Raw genomic sequence first — 21,936 nt, 5'->3', positions numbered from 1 at the left:
GTTTAAAATTCTGAAAGGATGGAACAGGCTAGAAAGAAGCAGACCGTTTCCAGTAGTTGCGCAGTCAAGAACAAGGAGCCATAGATACAAGATTAAATGTAATAGATAAAGAATAAAAGGCAGGAGAAACTTCTTCACACGAAGAGTTGTGAGGCTGTGGAATTCACTTCCAGGGTTAGTGGTTGAAGTAGAAACTATGTCAATATTCAAGACTGGGTTGGATAGGTGGATGATGGAAAAGGGGTTGAAGGGATATGGGAACAGGGTGAGTAAATGTGATTAGAGCTATTTTCTCGCATGGAGGGTAAACACCGACACAGACTGGTTGTGCCAAATGTTCTGTTGCTGTTATGTAACTTCTATGTGTAACTCACCCCATGTCTTTGGTGCTCATTAACGCTGAATGATTTATTCTTTAGCAAATGTCCAAACTCAATCATGTAGCTTTGATGCTTCATCCAAATGCGGTGAGCAACTATACACCTTGTCAAATTTTATAAAAGGTAAGGATGACGAGGATTTTCATTTTCTGGCAGTATCTAGTCTCAGTATTCCATGTAAGGAATCTTACAACACCAGGTTATAGTCCAACTGTTTTATTTGAAAATCACAAGCTTTCGGAGGCTTTCTCCTTCGTCAGGTGAGCGAGTGTGGGATTCCATGGAAGGTTGCCGCATTTATAGTTGGAGAACAATACCTGGTGAGTACAGATAATCTTTCCAACTGCCCGTTGTCAAGGCAATCAAAGTCAAACAAAAGACAGAGAGAGAGAGAGAGAGAAACATCTGAAAGGAAGAGAAAGGAAGAGAAAGACAGAGAATGACCCGTTGTGTTAAAAACAGATAACTTTTTTTCGCTGGTGGGGTTACGTGTAGCGTGACATGAACCCAAGATCCTGGTTGAGGCCATCCTCATGGGTGCGGAACTTGGCTATCAATTTCTGCTCGACGATTTTGCGTTGTCGTGTGTCTCGAAGGCTGCCTTGGAGAACGCTTACCCGAAGATCGGTGGCTGAATGTCCTTGACTGCTGAAGTGTTCCCCGACTGGGAGGGAACCCTCCTGTCTGGCGATTGTTGCGCGGTGTCCGTTCATCCGTTGTCGCAGTGTCTGCATGGTCTCGCCAATGTACCATGCATCCTTTCCTGCAACGTATGAGGTAGACAACGTTGGCCGAGTCACAGGAGTATGAACCATGTACCTGGTGGGTGGTGTCCTCTCGTGTGATGGTGGTATCTGTGTCGATGATCTGGCATGTCTTGCAGAGGTTGCTGTGGCAGGGTTGTGTGGTGTCGTGGATGCTGTTCTCCTGAAAGCTGGGTAATTTGCTGCGAACGATGGTCTGTTTGAGGTTGGGTGGCTGTTTGAAGGCGAGTAGTGGAGGTGTGGGGATGGCCTTAGCGAGGTGTTCGTTGTCATCGATGACATGTTGAAGGCTGCAGAGAACATGGCGTAGTTTCTCCGCTCCGGGGAAGTACTGGACGACGAAGGGTACTCTGTTGGTTGCGTACCGTGTTAATCTTCTGAGGAGGTCTATGTGATTTTTCGCTGTGGCCCGTCGGAACTGTCGATCGACGATACAGATAATCTTTCCAACTGCCCGTTGTCAAGGCAATCAAAGCGTTCAGACAGAGTGATGTTACCTACAGGACCCCCGAATACACAGACTGCCAGAATTCCATGGTAGGGTGTAATGGTACTCACATGCAGGTTAGACTTTCCTCTAGATGGCGCCAACAACGTGCATAAACTCTAGTTCATAACAGCATCTCTTAAGACATGAGCATTCCCTGTGTTATTTCAGCCCCTTGGAATAAAACTGTCCGATTAGTGCCAAATTATAGTTTTGCGTCTAACGGAACTCATTTGAGACTGACCAAACTCATTTCATTTAGCAGTTGTTGGAAAGGAGATTATTTATCCCATCTGTCTGTGCTGGAGTCAAACTCAAGTCCTAGAGGTGGCAAAACAGCACTCTAACCCGCTGTAGCACCCAATTCCTCTCCCCACCTCCCCCACCCCACCCCTTGTAAAACTAGATTTAAATGAATGCATTGTACACAGGTTTTTTTTTAAAAAAAGCAACTCATCCAGGATGAAGGACAATAATCAGGAAAATAAACTGGAAGTCATATTGGGGAAATTAATGGATATATCTGTAGTTGGCAATGTATTAAAAGAAAAATGGAGCTCTTTAAAGGTAAATTAGATGAGGTAGTGGGAAAGGAAAAGGAAATTTTAAATGATCTTTTACAGCAGAAAAATTATGGCATGTTCTCCCCAGTAGTTAGAAAGATAGCACATGTATCAGAGAGCAAGGAGCAAAAATTAGATCAGTGATGAAATGGTAATTTAAAAATAAGAGTATTTCAATATTAAGGTGATTGAATCAAGATAAAATTCATCCAAGAGTTCATAAAGAAAAAAGTGGTTTCTGCAGAGGGAAGTGTAGCTGAAATTTTTCACAGCTACTAAACACAAGGTTAAAAGCTATTTTTCAATATTGTTCAGATTTTTATTTTAAAAAGATCAGAATCTTAATCCTGGGAACTACTGACATGTTTGCTCAATATCTACAGCAGGAAAACATTGGAGTCTGTTATAAAGGAATCAATTCAGGAACATTTAACAAGAATAAATTTTACAATCCCAAGCCACTGCTGGTTTACAAAAGATAGGGGATATTGCGCAAATTTATTGGAATTCTTTAAGGATGTAACAGAATTGTTGGGTATTGGACATTAGACGTTTAATAAGGTGCCTCACAAAACACTTGTGGTTAAACTCTTGGGATAAAAGGGTTGGCTGTATGTTGAATAATACAATGGTTAAACAATAGGAAACAAAAGGCTAGCAATCAAAGGTGTCCTTCTAATTGGACAGCTATGTACAACAAACTGTCCCAGGGATTTGTTCTGGGATCTCTGTTCTTTACAATATTTCTCACTGGTCTGGATGAAGACAATAAAATATGTAACAGGTTACTTTTACTATGGTTTGTGTTCATGCAAAGTAGTTTTGATTTGTAGCAACACAAAATGCGTAGCTCAATTTGATTCTGAAATCAGCTGGATTGAATATCTGTTTCCAGCAGGAAAAGCTCTTCACTATAAGGGCAAGTTGGTAAAATTATTACTACACAGTCAAAGATGACAGGACTACTTTACAGAGATTTCTTGCAGGGTACTCTGCAGGTATGAGACAGTGGTCAGAATATGCCAGTGGTGTGGAGATAAATACAGCGTAAGCATTGGTTTTAGAGGTGAGAAAAGGTTTGAGAGATCAGCTGAATTAACAGGCAGATTATTAATACAAATAGGCCAATCATGAGTAGTTCAAGGTCATTTGGAATAACAAATGACTTGGCATTAATACCAGTCAGATTAGAAGACGAGAACTTGAGCCATTGCTGAAGTTGAACACTGAATTCGCCAAACGGAAATTAGAGTAAATTAGAACATAAGAAATAGGAGCAGGAGTAGACTATACAGCCCCTCGAGCCTGCTCCGCCATTCAATCAGATCATTGCTGATCTTCCACCTCAACTTCACTTTCCCGCCCGATCCCCATATCCCTTGATTCCCCTAAGTCCAAAAATCTATCCATCTCAGTCTTGAATATATTAAATGACTCAGCATTCACAACCCTCTGCATGAAGAAATTCCTCCTCATCTCAGTATTAAGTGGCCGACCCCGTATAATGCGATTATGCCCCCTAGTTCTAAACTCTCTAGCCAGGGGAAACAATCTCTCAGCATCTACCCTGTCAAGCCCTCTCAGAATCTTATATGTTTCAATGAGATCACCCCTCATTCTTCTAAACTCCAAAGATTAGGCCCATTCTACTCAATCTCTCTTCATAGGACAACCCTCTCATCCCAGGAATTAATCTAGTGAACCTTCGTTGCATCGCCTCTAAGGCACGTATATCCTTCCTTAGATAAGGAGACCAAAACTCCAGTACTCCAATACCCTGTACAACTGTAGTAAGACTTCCTTACTCTTGAACTCCAACCTCCTTGCAATAAAGGTCAACATGCCAGTTGCCTTCTTATTTGCTTGCTGTACCTGCATACTAACTTTTTGTGTTTCTTGAATGAGGACACACAAGTCTCTCTGAACACCAACATTTAATAGTTTCGCACCATTTAAAAAGTAGTCTGTTTTTCTATTCTTTCTATCAAAGTGAATAACCTCACATTTCCCCACATTATACTCCATCTGCCACCTTCTTGCCCACTCACTCAACCTGTTTATATCCCTTTGCAGACTCTTTGTGTTCTCCTCACAGCTTGTTTTCCCATCTAGCTTTGTATCATCAGCAAACTTGGATACATTACACTCGGTCCCTTCATCTAAGTCATTAATATAGATTGTAAATAGCTGAGGCCCAAGCACCGATCTTTGCGGCACCCCACTAGTTACAGCCTGCCAACCTGAGAATGACTTGTTTATCCCTACTCTCTTTTCTGTCCTTGAACCAATCCTCTATCCATGCTAATATATTACCCCCTACCCCATGAGCCCTTGTGTAACAACCTTATCGAACGCCTTTTGAAAATCCAAATATACTACAGCAACTGGTTCTCCTGCTAGTTATAGCCTCAAAAAAATTATAGTGCTTGGTGCAAAATTAGATTTTGCTTGACAGAAAGTTAAAAAGTTCTAAGGGGGCATTTTTCTGACCTTTGCCCCTGGGAAATGCCCAATTCTCTCAGCACAAAGATCAGGAAAAAGGGGCGGAGACCCAAATTGGCAGGTGTCTGGCTCAGGATTTCCAGGACTTTGCCTTTAACTGCAGGAGCTACAGTCCAGACAGAAGACATGTAAATAAGATGGGAGGGGAATTCCCAGCCTGTTAATTTATTGGCCACCCAAATAACATGGTGCTGTGATCTGCCCTGGACCCTCATCAGCCAAAGAGTCTGCATGGGTACAGAAGGTAGGCCAAAGAACTCGGGTAGCAATGTTATTTACATTTCAACAAACCCCAGGATGTATCATTCCAATTGGGATCTTCTGGCTGCCACTCTCTATCAGCAGCCAAGTGTAGGCCTAACAGGCCTGCAGTTGTGTCTGTTTTTCCTGCTTCTTTCTCTAGTGCTAGGCTCTGCCAGGCAGTGGGCCTCTACTCGGGGTGCCCCCTACATGGCTCAGGGGCCGTTTCTGCGGCTCGACAGGAACAGCGCACTCTGGGCGCACTGCTCTTATTCAAGACCCAGGCTGGGGGAAGAAAAATCCATCCTTAGGTTAGGAGAGCAAAAAGCAATAAAGGGTGAATTTATCACCGTGTTATGGGGAAAAGGAGGTTTAAAAGAAAGGAATAACATTCAGAAAAAATTCCAAAAACTTTGATAAATTATAAATGGAGTTTAGCATTGAGAAGCTTTAAGGGAATACACAGTGGTACTACAAATGTGATAACAACATGAAAGGTGAATGCTAGGAGAATTTGTCAAGAAAAATGTCTAGGTGTAATAGTTGACAAAGCATTGAAAATATTGGTACAGTGTACAGCAGTAGTTGCAAAGGTAAATAAAATGTTGGGGCGCAGAAGTCAATCCATAGAATACAAGTCGAGGAAAATGATGCTGAATTGTTATGAAGAATCAGTGAGACCAAACGGTCTACAGAAAGATCCAGGGGCAGTGGCTTCAGAGAAAAGTACCAATTCCCAAGCTTTAGATTATTGAGCTATGAAGAGAAGCGAAATCAATTTTTAAAAAAAAATCACTCCCGATAGCTCGCTTGGTAAATACAGAACCCTGTGTAGAACTGAGCCACATAGACTAACCAGGAGCCAGAATCAATCGTTGGTCTATGCTGAGCTACAGTAGCAGGGGAAGTACAGTTGGCCTTAGTATCCATGGCTCAGAAAGGCAAAAAAAAAATCAACTATTGTTTCCATGCCTGACTGCTATGTATTGTGCTAGGAAATATGTATATGGATGTTGTGTAAGGTTAGGAGTGGGCTCGGCCGTAATGCCCTCATTGGTTGAATAGCTTGCCAACACTCAGTGACTGGGATCATAAATGAAGAACTACCACTTGAACAAGATACTGGCGAGCAGCCAGCATCAGTGAAACCTAGCCACAAGTCAGCACCTTCAGGAGAGGAGAAAACTAGAAAAAATGTAAAGGACGAGATAAGCTATGTCTTATAAATAACAAAATCATTAAGATTGATATGGAGAGGTAAAAAAAATAGGGGAACTTGGGAAGTTCATTGTAAGATGAACAAGCCATAAGCTAAACTTTGACTGAATAGTGGGGGTTAAATTGGATAACCCCTGAAAATGGGATTGCGGTATGTGATTAACCCGCACCCATTACATTCATGTTGCCTGCTGTTTTAAATGATTGCTGTGTACAGCCAGCGCTACCTGCACTGTTGATTGGCGGTTCGCACTTCTTAAAGGCAGCATGCACCTCTTAAAGGGGAGGTGCTCTGTGGCTGCAAGAAGTGGTGGGCGTCGTTTCAAAACTGAATCTGTGCTGTGATACTTTGAAGAATGGCTGCACTGGGAGAAAGCATGCTGTAAGGTTTTCTGATGATGTTCTGGAGGCATGGTGCAAGAGATGGAGAGGAGGAGGTGCATCCTGTATCCGCAGGGGGAAAGGAGGCTCTCCAGACATATGCTCAAGAGGCAGTGGGAGGAAGTAGGGGAAGAGGTAAATGCCAGGAGCATAGCTCCAAGAACATGAATGCAGTGCAGGAAGAAGTTCAATGATTTAAAATGAGTTGTCAAGGTGAGTAAGTTCAAGCTTCAAGTGGCATATCATACCAAATGCACCACCAGCCTCATCCACTGCTCAATTCATAACACCCCCATCTCTTTCAATCGATAATCAACCATTCAAATCATATGCTTTATCTCACCCTCACACACTTAGCACATTTGCAAGCCTCACACTCAACTCACAGTTCACACACACTGGTAGCTATTCAAGCATAACAGCCACATCACCCAAACATCTTGCAGGACATTCACTGACACATTTCCTTCTTTCTTGCAGGAGAAACAAGTGGCACATAACTGGAAGCTGCAAGTGGCAGTGGCGCCACGGAACACGAACCTGCTGTCCTCGCTCAGGATGACAGCATTCCTGCTCTCACCCCTGCCACTCCGCCAGTGCCCTTGCTGTTGCCTGTCAGCCAGCCAGTTCACTCCCTGTAGAGTATTGAAACTTTATCCAAGTATAGGAAACCTCCAAAAACACATACAAATGCAACAGCAGCCAGAAGAAATAATCCAGCAACTAACCTGTAACTCCTGCATGTTCCCTCTAAATACCGCTGGTGGGGGGTCCTTCATGCCCTTTAAGACGGTGTGTTGGATGGAGTGTGAAGTTTCAAAATAGCAGCGGTCCCTTCAAATCAGCGTTGCACACTGATTCAAGTCCTAATCTCCCTGCTCTGCATGCTGCCAGTGGTCGTTATGGGCATGCAAAGCCCTTTATCAAGATGGCGCCCTGCGCGCTTCCCAATGGAAGTGTGCGCATGCATCTCGGACGCTATTTTCAAGGTTTAGTCGGCTGCGTATCGCCTGAAAAATAGGCGCTAAACGGCCCAATTTCACCCCCATCGTTTTTGCGCATTGGTCGATTTATGGAATAAATTGCCATCTTGTGCAGCAAATATTGCTTTGGTTGAAGGATTCAAAAGGGAACTAGATCAATTCCTGATTCAGCAGGGACTGAATTTGGGAAAAGAAACAGACAAAATTAGTCTGACTTGGTTCTGAAACAAGTCCATTGAGCTGAGAGAATGAGCGGAGAGTGTTGACTGGCCTTTCTTGTTCGCACAGTTTTGCGTCTTCATTCTCAAACTTACCTTTAGATTTTGTAGGATTAATCCTCTCTCTTGTGTTTCTGCCCCTGTTGAGATTAAATAAGGCAGTGTTTAATAATTTTAAAAGCGATATCTGTATTCACCAACACAGTGAGGCCAATAATGTGGTACACATGCAGTGGCGCAGGAGCCTGGCAGGCACTCTGCATACTAATGAGCTGACCTTGCCCAGTAATGCAAGATCAGCTCACTTGAATATTTTTCTGGTGCTCTTGGTGCATCCCTTATTAGAAACCAGGATGGGGAGAGGAGAAAGCCAACAGCTGGCTATCCATTGAGAGCTTGGAGGTTTTCTGATGGGGAAGGGGAGGCAGCGGCGTAAGTGTGGCATAAAGCGGAAGGGCCAGCCAGGTGACATTTTTTTTCCACTGGGCCGACCCCTGCAGCACCCATTACCAATGGGCGCTGTGTATCCAAAGCACTGCTCAGGGACTCCAGTCACGTTATGGGGAGCTCTGAATGTGAATCATTTTCACAGCTCTAATGAGCCTTGTGCACATTTTGTTTGCAAGCTTCCAGCACCCTTTGCACCCTTCACACTTGCACGTTGCAGTGGGCTGAGTTGCGCCCATTGGGTGCATCGAAGGTCTCACCACAATGCATCCAAGAGTGGTACCCACCATTGCATTATCAGCTCCTAAGTATACATCACGATATCTCATGCAAATGATTATAATTTTAGTAGCGTATGGAATATTGGTAGACCCAGCACAGTTCTTCCATGGAGCAAGGATTGTTACAGTAGTCCATAATAAATAAGACTCTCTTCTACTTTAAGATGTTTGTAGGAGAATCACAGAAATTGTCTATGTTGCATTTATATTTTAAAACCACTTCTGTATAAACCTTTACGTCCAGTACTGTGGAACCCATCTTATTTATACTGATTCAAATCTGTTTGATAGCCATGATTTGGGACTTCATTTCTAGCCACTGGACCTTCCTTGACAGCTGGGGGAGACTTATAAAGATCAGCGAAGGGAAAAGCACATTGCTAGCTTCTATGGGTAGGCTAGCTGCTCAATCTGCTCACAGCTAGAAAAAGTGGCAGCCAATGCTGTCAGAGAGATTGCAAAAATACCCTCTTTAGTTTGGGTTTTACTGCCTTTGGAGGCAGCCTTTAGATGGTGCTGTCTGCATCATCTTACTGTGCTGCCGTTCTAGACAAGATAAATGCATCATTAGAAGAGCAGTGCCCTGGAGCTATTCAATGGCCTAGTGGGTGAAGGCACCACCAAATGTAGTGATCAGCCATACAGACCAGAAATCTGATTTACAGTCTGTGCTATGGTACCCAATCTCAGCATAGGCAGCATTTGAGGCACTACAGTTGACCCTTATCAGCAGGTTGGATGAGTCCTCACATTATTATGCTATTCCTCACCTTTTCAATGAAGACCTTGGTGAAAGTGGGAAATCTCTGCAGCCCGTATCCTATCCCAAACTAAATCCCACTCACCCATGTCATTGCTAACCTATGTTGGGTCCCGGTCCCCAAACGCCTTTAATTTAACATTCTCATCCTTGTGTTTAAATCCCTTCTTGGCCTTGCCCCTCCCTATCTCCCTACCTCTTCCAGCCCTACAACCCGCCCCCCAAGAACTCTCTGTCCCTCTGACTCTGGCCTATTGTGCATCCTCCACTCCCTTTGCCCCACCATTGGCACCTGTGACGTCAGCTGACTAGGCCTCATGCTCTGGAATTCTCTACGACCTTCCTTAAAACCCATCTCTTTGACCAAGCTTTTGGTCACTCTTCCATAATATCCCATTCTTTGGCTCGGTGTCCATTTTTGTCTATTATGTCTCTGTGAAGCATTTTGGGAGGTTTTCCACATTAAAGGTGCTATATAAATACATATACATAAAAGTTGGTCCTGGGTTTGAATCCAGTTCAAACTAATGGGATGAAAGTTTTCCAGGTCCAAATTGGGGCAGTTGCAATCCAGTTCCTAGTAGATGTGAGCTATAGCACAAAATTAGCCATCATTCAGTACTAACAGGCATTAAATTGTCAATTCAGAGAAGCCTAAGGGATAACTGCTAAGGGAAATAAATGTGATACTGTCTCAGAAGGAGGTATTCTTTTGGGGCTGGTAGTATTATTGCTGCGACTGAAGGTATTATTATTATAAGGCATATTATTGGCACAGAGCAGAGGAAGTTTTACCTTTCACCTCACTCGTGCTGCAGTTGGCCTGGTCCTGTTTGACTCTGGCACTGGACACAATGTGGAAAAATGTTCCATTCCCAAGCACTAACATCCTCCATAATCATAAGTGTGGAAATTTGGCAGAAAAAAAAGTCTTAAAAAATACCATAGACATCTAAATGGTTCAAAGGATTGTTTTGTTTTATCCCCAATTTTCCCTCTTCTGAAAGCACAACTTCATACTGAGGCATAGTTGAGTGTGCTTTAGTACTTCACCCAAATTTTTATTTGTCACGTTGGCCTGTACAGTGAGCATCAGAAGGTTATTCAATTGTGGGCCATCACAATCAAATCAAATGCTGTCCTCACCCTCCACCCATATACACAGGCTAATTGTAGTTCTCAACTGTTGTTCCTGCTGAGATCAGCTAACTCAAGCCAGACCAAGGATCGAACTTGGGGCCTCCCTGGTCTGAATGGTTCAGTACCACACCAAACATGCACTTAACAACTGGGTCATTAGGGAGCTTATAGTTTCATTCTGAAAACTATACATGGGTCACCCAATCCTGCATTTTAGTAGTTGCTACTGCTGATTTAATTTCAAAGTAATTGTTAAATATATGTTGAAATAAAGTGTACTGTTATCTTAAACAAAATGAAAACGTGTTTAAAAATGACTTTAGATATGAAATTTCTTTGTGATAAAATTGCGAAGAATTAGACTGGTAGTGAACACAAAATTTAGTTGCTGATCATTTCTCATATAATGGGGAAACAGTAGCTTTCATTTATAAACAGGCATCATCATTGACATAAGGTACATGTTTGAGTGACATTTTAGCATACCTTGCAGTTCACTAGAGCTGATTAATCCTTTAAGTATTGAGACAGAATCTCAAGCAGCAAAATTAGACCATCACAAACATTTTCTAAAGGAACCGCCAACAGGACATGCTTTGTGAAGCTTTTTAAAAATGAAATCAAATGTTTATATGTTATTGAGGCAGCAAGCTCATGCTCATGCTTATATTGGCATGTATGCAGTTGTGCCTATTTTATACTATTTATGAAATTAAGTTAAGATTGGTTGAAACATTTTGAATTTTCTCATTTGAGAAGCTGCCAGACAATGACAGCCAGTGACATAATTCTCCAAAATCTGGGGTTTAAGCGAGGGAGGGAGATTAAAAGCATTTTCTTAAATGCTATTTTCCTTGATAAGAAAGTAGAATTTATTTTAAAGAACCTTTACACACAGACATTAAGCCATGAAACACAACTGACTTTAATAATTCGAGGATTTTCACAAGACTCTCATTTTGCACAAGTGTTCTCAGATTAAGGCTGCTGGGTTCCCATAGTATCAGTGATATAACTATGTAAATGTGTGCCCCTGAACAAGCTTTGATCTGCCTTGATGCATATGCAGGCTGGATTCAGCACTACTGACAAATGACCAATTGTCTGTCTACAGCGTCACTAGCCTTCTGAAATTGCCAAACAAATCGGAAGTGTTTTGATCTTTTGTGTGCTGCAGATGCATTGTTTAGGTGCTGCAGAAGTGCCAAATGCGAGGAAACTGTATCAGACAGTGCGTTTTTACATCATATACCTAGTTCACGAATCAGAAAGGCAGGAAACAGGTAACAGGCAGGTAATGACTAACTGATTATTTTCAACATGTCTAATAGTGTTGTGACAGTAAGAAATGATCACCCCCATTCTTTACACCTTTTATCTAAAATCAGTAGCAGACCAGGATTCGGTTGACTTCTTTCAGGATAACACATCATAAATCTGTCGGGAATGGTCCTAGTTGCATCATCAAATGTAATTATTGTTTGACATGAAATAATTTCATTGATCATTGTTCTTTGTGAAAAATAAATTTTGTAAAACATTGTTTCTACAATCAGTTTTCATCTTCTCGCCTATAATACTTTACTGAATTTAACAGACATATTCCAGTACTAGATATGATTGACTGATTGCAGCTCTCTAATTACTGGGTGATTTTGCATTTCAATGTTTTAAATTTGTAAATTAAATCGCCTGGGGAAGCTTACCTAGCCAGAAATGCTACTTATTGTACTTAGACTATTCCTTGATCTTGACAGGAACAATCTGTTCAATGTCTCACTGTTAATAAATGTGGCAAGTTAGGAGAATGCATGGTGATGCTATGCATTAGTGCTTCGATGTGCCATGCAACAGAAGGCTGTGACATAAGTTCATGCCCCCTTTTCCCAAAACTCTGAATTCCAAATTTTAACATGCTGTTTGGGCGACATGCAGGGTATCTTCACTAAGGGAGGAACTAGAAAACATTGATGAGCAAGCTTGGGCTCCACCATGTACATCCATTAAACTGGCTCAAGAGCAGTATTAAGAGGCTTGCTATATATATCAATGACTTAGATGAGGGGACCGAGTGTAATGTATCCAAGTTTGCTGATGATACAAAGCTAGGTGGGAAAGTAAGCTGTGAGGAGAACACAAAGAGATATAAACAGGTTAAGTGAGTGGGCGAGAAGGTGGCAGATGGAGTTTAATGTGGGGAAATGTGAAATTATCCACTTTGGTAGGAACAAAAGAAAAGCAGAATATTTTTTAAAAGGTGAGAGACTAAGAAATGTTGGTAGTCAGAAGGATTTGAGTGTCCTTGTACATGAATCACAGAAAGTTAACATGCAGGTACAGCAAGCAATTAGGAAGGCAAATGGTATGTTAGCCTTTATTGCAAGGGGGTTGGAGTATAAGAGTAAGGAGGTCTTGCTGCAATTAAATAGGGCTCTGGTGAGACCACACCTGGAGTACTGTGTATAGTTTTGGTCTCCTTACCGAAGGAAGGATATACTTGCCTTAGAGGGGGTACAACAAAGATTCACTAGATTGATTCCTGGGATGAGAGGGTTGTCCAAGAGGAGAGATTGAGTAGAATGGGCCCATATTCTCTGGCGTTTAGAAGAATGAAAGGTGATCTCATTGAAACGTATAAAATTCTTAAAGGGCTTGGCAGAGAAGATGTTGAGAGTGTGTTTCCCCTGGCTGGAGAGTCTAGGACTAGGGATCATAGTCTCAAGATAAGGGGTTGGCCATTTATAACAGAGATGAGGAAATATTTCTTCACTCAGAGGGTTGTGAATCTTTGGAATTCTCTACCCCAGATGGCTGTGGATGCTCAGTCATTGAGTATATTCAAGATTGCAATCAATGGATATTTGAATACTAAGGGAATCAAGGGATATGGGAATAGGGCAGAAAAGTGGAGTTAAGGTCAGAAAATCAGCCATGATCTTATTGAATGGCGGAGCAGGCTTGAGGGGCCGTATAGCATACTCCTGCTCCTATTTCTTATGTTCTTGATTTCAACTCTGCAATTTTGGATATTGTCAGTGCTGAGTTTACTATTACTCCCAGGTGTCTTTCAGCCTCCCTCCAGCTAGTTCAACACCATTCATCAAGTCAATTTGTTCCCATTTTTCTTCCAGTGTGTAAGACCTTGGAGTTATTTGTAGTGAATTTCATCTGCCACAGTTCTGCTCATGTAGGGGCTTTTGATTACTTGTCAGCAAGTAACGTATGACAAAACTGGCTGCAGAAAATATATCTAATTTTATTAATGTGAAAATAAATATTTTGATATACACATCTGCTGTAAATATTGAATGAACCATAAGAGATGCAAGAAAATCATTTGTTTTTATGTTATGGTAATTACTACTTAGCAATCTTAGTAATCAGTACTTAAAGTGCAAGGATTTTTAGTGTGCCAATTACCCCATACAATTTAAAGTAATTCAGTAGTTTATATGAATTAATTGATTATATTAAATATGTTTGAACATTTCATGCTTTTAATGTTTAAATGCTTGAATGTGAATAATTGCAATAATTGTGATTATAAAAGCCTGCAGTTTTCTAAACTACTCTTAATATTCAAAAAAATTAAAAATCAAAAAAATCATTTAACATTTTCAGAATTTAAATGGCTCTACTAAAAGTCCCTGCAGTCACCATTCAATACCCTAATTTGCAAAATTTATACCTTTACACAATGTGCATTTCAATTCCATTCTCAATTATAAACATTTTTGACTGAATCTTGAATTTAATCTCGTATTCTATTTTTAAAATTGAATTGTAGAGAATTCTATATTAAAATGTATTCATTTATACTTTTCTCTAATTTAATAAAACTATAAATGATAAAGACAAACACTGAAGCATAACAAGATTATTGGGTGACAAATCATATTGAACAAGTAGCTTCTGAATTTGGAAATTACAACAAAAAATCCTCTGCCAACATTTAAGATAGTTGTACACCAAATCCAGCAACTATGATGTTTTATAAAAGGATGTGTGAAAGGGCAAAAAGAAAGCCTACTTAACACTTAATCTGACAATTCACCAATAGGTAGATATTAGGACTACAAGAAAACTCTTGCACATCTGTGGCATTAAGTAATTTAGTTCCTAACCTCCTCACAATCCCTCTCCTGGTCATTCCCTCCCCTCTCAATTCTGGGCACTGCACAATCTCTCCTGGTTCACGTGTCTCAGACATGCCAATCTAAGGGGAAGGGGAAGGTCAGTCGCTGGAATTCTTTTGAATTTCCAAGCAGAGTAAATCAGTGTGAATTACAACCTTGACCGACAATCAAATCCCTTTCATAAAAGCAAAATACTACGGATGCTGGAAATCTGAAATAAAAACAGAAAATGTTGAAAACGCAAAGCAGGTCAGGCAGCATCTCTGGAGAGAGAAACAGAGTTAACATTTCAGGTCGCTGAACTTGGGTCATCGACCCAAGATGTTAACTCTGTTTCTCTCTCCACAGATGCTGCCTGACCTGCTGAGTGTGTCCAGCGGTTTCTGTTTTTAAATCAAACTTCTTTGCTTTCTTTGGGCAAGTTTTACCAGTACTCAGCTGGACTGCTAAGTGCAGCCCTGTGCAAAAACAAATCGGGACAAGGACAGGATCACTACCGTTCTAGAAAAGTATACCTCTGTTTGGCTCATCACAGATTAGTATTGACGCTGATCGAGAGAAAGCATATGCCCACAACATTTCATCTTCTGTTAAGCTGAAGGTAATTAATGTGACAGGAAATATCAAGGGCGAGACATAAGTGAGGAAAAGTACAAGTAAAATGGCAATAAAAGGAAAATAAAGACAAAAGGAGAAAAAAAGTCAAATATAGAGATAGGTCTGCAAATAGTTGAGGACAGACAGATAAACAAATTTGAAACTGCCCAGCCAGTGGCATGCCATCCATTTCTATGCAGATCTAAGACACGATCTGAAATAATGGATTCTTATTTACCGTAACAGTTTGGGGGAGCAAGGAAAATAATATTCTTGAAACATGAAACAGAATTTGAAATATTACTATTAGTTTTACTCACAGAAGGTTGCTGGGATAATACAGTGTAAAAATTTTGCCATGAAAGTGTCAATTTGGCTCAATTGGGAGCAGTCTCACCTCTGAATCACAAGGTTGTGGGCTCAAGCCCCACTCCAGGTCTGGAGCACATAACTTAGGCTGACACCTAGGTCTAGAACTAGGGAGCATAATCGCAGGATACGGGGTCGGCCATTCAAGACTGAAATGAGGAAGAATTTCTTCACGCAGAGGGTTGTAAATCTCTGGAATTTTCTACCCCAGAGGGCTATGGATGCTCAGTAGTTGAGTATATTCAAGGCTGAGATAGATAGACTTTTGGACTCCAGGGGAATCAAGGGAAATGGGGATCAGGCAGGAAAGTGGAGTTGAGGTCAAAGATCAGTCATGATCTGATTGAATGGTGGCGCAGGCTTGAAGGGGCCGTATGACCTACTCCGCCTCCTATTTCTTATGTTTTTAAGACAATTTATTGTAGTGTTGAGGGATTGCTGCATTGTCTTTCGGATGCAATGTTAAACTGAGTCTGTCTGTTCAGGTGAATGGAAAAGATCCCACTGTACTATTCAGAGAAGGGCAGAAGAGGTGTCCCAGTGTCCTGGCCTACATTTATCCCTCAACCAACATCATCAAAACAGATTAACTGATCATTTATTTCATTGCTGTTCGTGGAACCTTGTGTGCAAATTGCCTGCTGTACTTTCCTAGATAACAACAAATCCGCAACCTCTACCACCTAGAACAAGGGCAGGAGGTGCATGGGAACACCACCACCACCTACACATTCCCCTCAAAGTCACACACCATCCTAACTTGGAAACATATCGCCGTTCCTTCATTTTTTATTCGTTCATGGGATGTGGGCATCGCTAGCGAGGCCAGCATTTATTGCCCATCCCTAATTGCCCTTGAGAAGATGGTGGTGAGCCACCTTCTTGAACCGCTGCAGTCCGTGTGGTGAAGGTTCTCCCACAGTGCTGTTATGAAGGGAGTTCCAGGATTTTGACCCAGCGATGATGAAGGAACGGCGATATATTTCCAAGTCGGGATGGTGTGTGACTTGGAGGGGAACGTGCAGGTGGTGTTGTTCCCATGTGCCTGCTGCTCTTGTCCTTCTAGGTGGTAGAGGTCGTGGGTTTGGGAGGTGTTGTCGAAGAAGCCTTGGCGAGTTGCTGCAGTGCATCCTGTAGATGGTACACACTGCAGCCACTGTGCACCGGTGGTGTATGGGGTGCCAATCAAGCGGGCTGCTTTGTCCTGGATGGTGTCGAGCTTCTTGAATATCGTTGAAGCTGCACTCATCCAGGCAAGTGAAGAGTATTCCATCACACTCCTGACTTGTGCCTTGTAGATGGTGGAAAGGCTTTGGGGAGTCAGGAAGTGAGTCACTTGTCACAGAATACCCAGCCTCTTGTAGCCACAGTATTTATATGGCTGGTCCAGTTAAGTTTCTGGTCAATGGTGACCCCCAGGATGGTGGGGGAATTTGGCGATGGTAATGCCGTTGAATGTCAAGGGGAGGTGGTTGGACTCTCTCTTGTTGGAGATGGTCATTGCCTGGCACTTGTCTGGCCCGAATGTTACTTGCCACTTATCAGCCCAAGCCTGGATGTTGTCCAGGTCTTTCTGCATGCGGGCATGGACTGCTTCATTATCTGAGGGGTTGCAAATGGAACTGAACACTGTGCAATCATCAGTGAGCATCCCCATTTCTGACCTTATGATGGAGGGAAGGTCATTGATGGAGCAGCTGAAGATGGTTGGGGCCTAGGACACTGCCCTGAGGAACTCCTGCAGCAATGTTCGAGTGAATAAGAAAACAGTGACTGCACCTCAAAAAGTAATTAATTGGCTGTGCATCACTTTGGGACATCCTGAGGATATGAAATGCAAGTTCTTTCTTCTTATGGATATATTCCTAACAAAAAAAAAATCATGTCTATTAAAAATAATGTAGAAGTTCAAAATCAAGGTTACTGGTTTAATGTGACATATGCCATTAACACTAATAATATTTTTAGTCATTTCATACCATTTTACCTTCGTGTATAGTAGAAAATTCATAATGAAAGAGTAAGCTATCTAATTTACTAGTGTGCACTTCAATATAGGTGGATTTAGCAGATTTAGATGAACAAGCCACATATTTTTGTTTTCAGCTTCAAATTTCAATAATTTTACCTACAGTTGTTATTTGATGTTTAAGAATTTTTTTTAAATTAAGCCCAACAGCTTGGTATAAAAAAGAGGAAATACAGTTTGATAGCCAAATACTTAGACAATTATTTAAAACTGATATTATAATAGAAAGGTAAGGTGTCACTGCTGATTCTACATTAAAATGTTTTAAAAATCTATAAAGAAATGTGTTTCGTAAATGATTGAAAGTCACATCAGGTTTTGAGTGAATACTACTATCATTAATATAGTTTTAAAAATATGTATTTTCTTGAATCGAAACTAGGATAAACTTTACATTAAAACATATATTCTGCATAAACAGATTGAAGCTGTAAGTTCATTTTCAGCAAATCACCACATATCATTCACAAGGTATTATTCAGGACAAAGCAAACCACTTGATCGGCACCTCATCCAGTAACCTAAACATTCGCCACCTCCACCACTGGCGTACCATGGCTGCAGTGTGTATTATCTACAGGATGCAACTCACCAAGGATTTTTCGGCGGCACCACTCAAACCCCGACCTCCACCACCTAGCAGGACAAGTGCATGGTAGTAGCATCACCTCCAAGTTCCCTTCCAAGTCATACACCATTCTGACTTGGAAATATATTACTACTCCTTCATCGTTACTGGGTAAAAATCTTAGCACTCCCTACATAACAGCATTGTGGGAGCACTTTCATCACATGGACTGCAGCAGTTCAAGAAGGCAGCCCACCACCATCTTAGGACAACTAAGGATGGGCAATAAATGCCGGCCTTACTGGATATGCCCACATCCCAAGAATCAGTTGCTAAGATAGTCACTAATAAATCCAGTAGGGAATTCAGGAGAAATTTCTTTACCCAAAGAGTGGTAAGAATGTGGAATGCGCTACCGCAAGGAGTAGTTGAGCAAATAGCATAGATGCATTTAACAGGAAGCTAGATAAGCACACAAAAGAGAAAGGAATAGAAGGGTATGCTGATAAGATTAGATGAGGTAGGGAGGGAGGAGGCTTGTGTGGAGCATAAACGCTGGCATAGCCCAGTTGGGCCGAATGGCCTGTTTCTATTCTGTAGATTCAATGTAACTAGAAATAATATTAATTTGAAAAAAGGTCCTGGAGGTGAAGGATATTGTGTAATCCACAGTTCTAGTGTTATTTTTCTGGCCAAGCTCCACATGGAATTTACTTTTTCCCAAATATTTTTGTATGTGCCTTTGTTGTTTAATTAAAAAAAATAGTTTTGATGTCCTAATAACCAGTACTATCAACTCAGTTGTCAGACATAACCCAATCTGTACTACTACTACTACTTCAAACACTTTCCCACACAACTAGTAAACATTTTTATAAGCGATATCAGAGTCTTCTTAAGTTTATTTCAGCACATCCATCAATGTCCTCACATTGTAGCTTTTCCTTTGGAGCTTAGATTTCCTATTACTGATGGATTTGAGTTTCTTTTGATGGTAAAATTGAATATCAGTTTATGCTGTTTGCAATGTGCTGGGAGCAATGTCAACCACTGGGTCATAAAACCAATAAGCTTAGATTTTCCAATCGGCATTATTTAACACTAGTGTTAACCCATTTATTTTAACTGGCTAATGCTGACATTAATACAACACTGATTGGAAAATCTAGTCTATGAACTCTGTGATGACAAAATCAAAGATGTGTGTTTTATGCCTTGGGAAGTTGACCACTTTCTTCAAGCTGAAACAGTGGGATATTATTACAAGATATGGGTGATTTACAGCACTTGCAATAGATGTCCATTGCCCTATCAGTCAGTTCAGACTTTGGATAATGGATAGTGTTGCCTTGGGTGATGTGGTTAAGCACACATGAAGTCTACTTGGGAAGTATTTGAACCAATATTGATTTGACATCAACATGGTACTATATTGTTTTAAAAACTTGGTATAGGTAATTTAGATTACCACACCTCCCTCAGAGTTACCATGGCCACATTTATTTCTGTCATTCTTGGCAATGGAATGATGATTCAAATCACAATCAGATCTGGGATGAAATGTCACCCAGATCGAACATCCATTTTTAAATATGTTTCATCAAGTCTAGTTTGTCATTTTGGCGATCTTACAGAAGAAAGATTGCATATGAGCTGCAGAATAGTTGGGAAATGACCTACCAACTCATGTGATGGACGACGATTCGCTAAATTCCTTCAAGCAAAAGCTGGACCTGTTTCTGGCTGGGGCGGAGATCATCTTGTACAAAAGGTAGGTACTACATAGCATTATCAAGGCCAGAGTGATCTCCTGGACCAGTTTTGATCACCTAAGGAGGGGGTTGGAGAGGAATTTCCCAGATTTCTGCCCCCCCCAAAAATTGGCCTGAGTTTTTATTTGTTTTTTCACCTCTCCCAGGAGAACACATGGTTTTGGGTGGGGGTGGGGAGTGTATCTATTGTGATTCACAAGACATCACAATTGTGTGGGACCGGCTGGATGGACCAGAGCGTCTTTTCCTGTCCATTATTGTTCATACGAAACCAGTATTAAATGGTGGGTGTGGTCCCATGCCTAGCTATGTAGGTGCCAGAGAATAAGGGGATGCAATGGCATCTAAGGTCCTGATTCCTAGATTGTTCAGCTTGACTGGAAAGCATTATGATTGCATTTGCACTGCTTTTTTTCTCCATGTCTATTTTACCCCTCCCGATATGACTCCTTGCTGGGCAAAGGGTACTAAATGTCTTTTGGACACCTCACCCAAGTGGCCTTTACTCATTTGTGAGCTATGAAGGTGGGTATGAGGGCAAACCACAGCTGGGCCCAATCCTGTTCTCATCCAATGTCCACAGACAAAGTCCAGCAGAGTTAGCTGGATAGCAAACAGGAGTAGGAACCCTATCCCACCTGGGGCACTGAAGCCAATTATTGTGCTCCTACTGCTGCATTGGCTCAAATCATAGAATCATACAAAGGTTACAGCACGGAAAGAGGCTATTTAGCCCATCGAGTCCGAGCCGGCTCTAGGCTCTATGCAAGAGTAATCCAGCTAGTCCCACTCCCCAGCCCTATTCCCGTAGCCCTGCAAATTTCTTCCTTTCAAGTACATATCCAATTCCTTTTTGAAAGCCACGAATGAATCTGCCTCCACCACCCACCCTGGCAGTGCATTCCAGATCCTAACCACTCGCTGGGTAAAAAAAAATTTCCTCATGTCACCTTTGGTTCTTTTGCCGATCACCTTAAATCTGTCCTCTGGTTTTTAACCCTTCCGCCAATGGGAACAGTTTCTCTCTATCTAGTCTGTCTAGACCCTTCATGATTTTAAATACCTCTATCAAATCTCCTCTCAACCTTTTCTGTTCCAAGGAGAACAACCCCAGCTTCTCCAGTCTATCCACGTAACTAAAGTCCCTCATCACTGGAATCATTCGAGTAAATCTTTTCTGCACCCTCTCTAAGGCTTTCACATCTTTCCTAAAGTGCGGAGAGCTCAATTTTCAAAGTGAAAACGGGTGGGTTGGGTGCGGGTGGGCATTGAAAATTGCCACCATTTCAGACCCACCTCCAACCCACCCATTTCTGGTTTTCTCCGGGGCGGACGCCCAACCTGCTCCCTGGAGGCGGGTCGGGCCGGTCCTTAAAACCTTTCAAGGAGTCTTAAGACCTCCATTTCTCTGGGATTCCCGGGCCTTCTGTTTTACGCGCGTGAAACTTACTTGACCTCGTCCTCACCAATCTACCTGTCTCAAATGCATCTGTCCATGACAGCATTGGTAGGAGTGAAGTCCCGTCTTCACACTGAGGACACCATCCAACGTGTTTGACTTATAGGGAGAGGTTAGACAGACTGGGACTTTTTTCCCTGGAGAGTAGGAGGTTAAGGGGTGATCTTATAGAAGTCTATAAAATAATGAGGGGCATAGATAAGGTAGATAGTCAAAATCTTTTCCCAAAGGTAGGGGAGTCTATAACGAGGGGGCATAGATTTAAGGTGAGAGGGGAGAGATACAAAAGGGTCCAGAGGGGCAATTTTTTCACTCAAAGGGTGGTGAGTGTCTGGAACGAGCTGCCAGAGGCAGTAGTAGAGGCGTGTACAATTTTGTCTTTTAAAAAGCATTTGGACAGTTACATGGGTAAGATGGGTATAGAGGGATATGGACCAAGTGCAGGAAATTGGGACTAGCTTAGTGGTATAAACTGGGCGACATGGACATGTTGGGCCGAAGGGCCTGTTTCCATGTTGTAACTTCTATGATTCTATGATTCTATGTTGTGTGGCACTACCACCGTGCTAAATGGGATACATTCAGAACAGTTCTAGCAGCTCAAAACTTGGCCCACAGTGCCTCATGGATGCCATCAGCAGC

At 41.8% G+C, this 21,936-nt stretch overlaps 1 protein-coding gene across 2 annotated transcripts in view; it reads right to left on the bottom strand.

The window, feature by feature from the left end:
- Positions 1-21,936, bottom strand: part of kiz (kizuna centrosomal protein) — a 184,341-nt gene that overhangs the window by 5,047 nt on the left and 157,358 nt on the right. Inside the window, exons 13-14 of one of the 2 annotated variants that reach the window (XR_010963565.1) lie at positions 7,833-7,876; positions 7,264-7,695 (exon numbers count right to left, since the gene is read on the bottom strand). Coding sequence is in view for 1 of the 2 variants with exons in the window: in XM_067988390.1 (XP_067844491.1) it covers positions 7,833-7,876 (44 nt within the window). In the remaining variant the exon portion in view is untranslated. The remainder of the gene's footprint in view (positions 1-7,263; positions 7,696-7,832; positions 7,877-21,936) is intronic. The other variant, XM_067988390.1, reaches the window with a different exon arrangement.

Source organism: Heptranchias perlo, chromosome 8 (assembly GCF_035084215.1).
Source record: "Heptranchias perlo isolate sHepPer1 chromosome 8, sHepPer1.hap1, whole genome shotgun sequence".
In the NCBI taxonomy this organism is placed as follows: domain Eukaryota; kingdom Metazoa; phylum Chordata; class Chondrichthyes; order Hexanchiformes; family Hexanchidae; genus Heptranchias; species Heptranchias perlo.
This window is presented reverse-complemented; position numbering and strand designations above follow the sequence as displayed.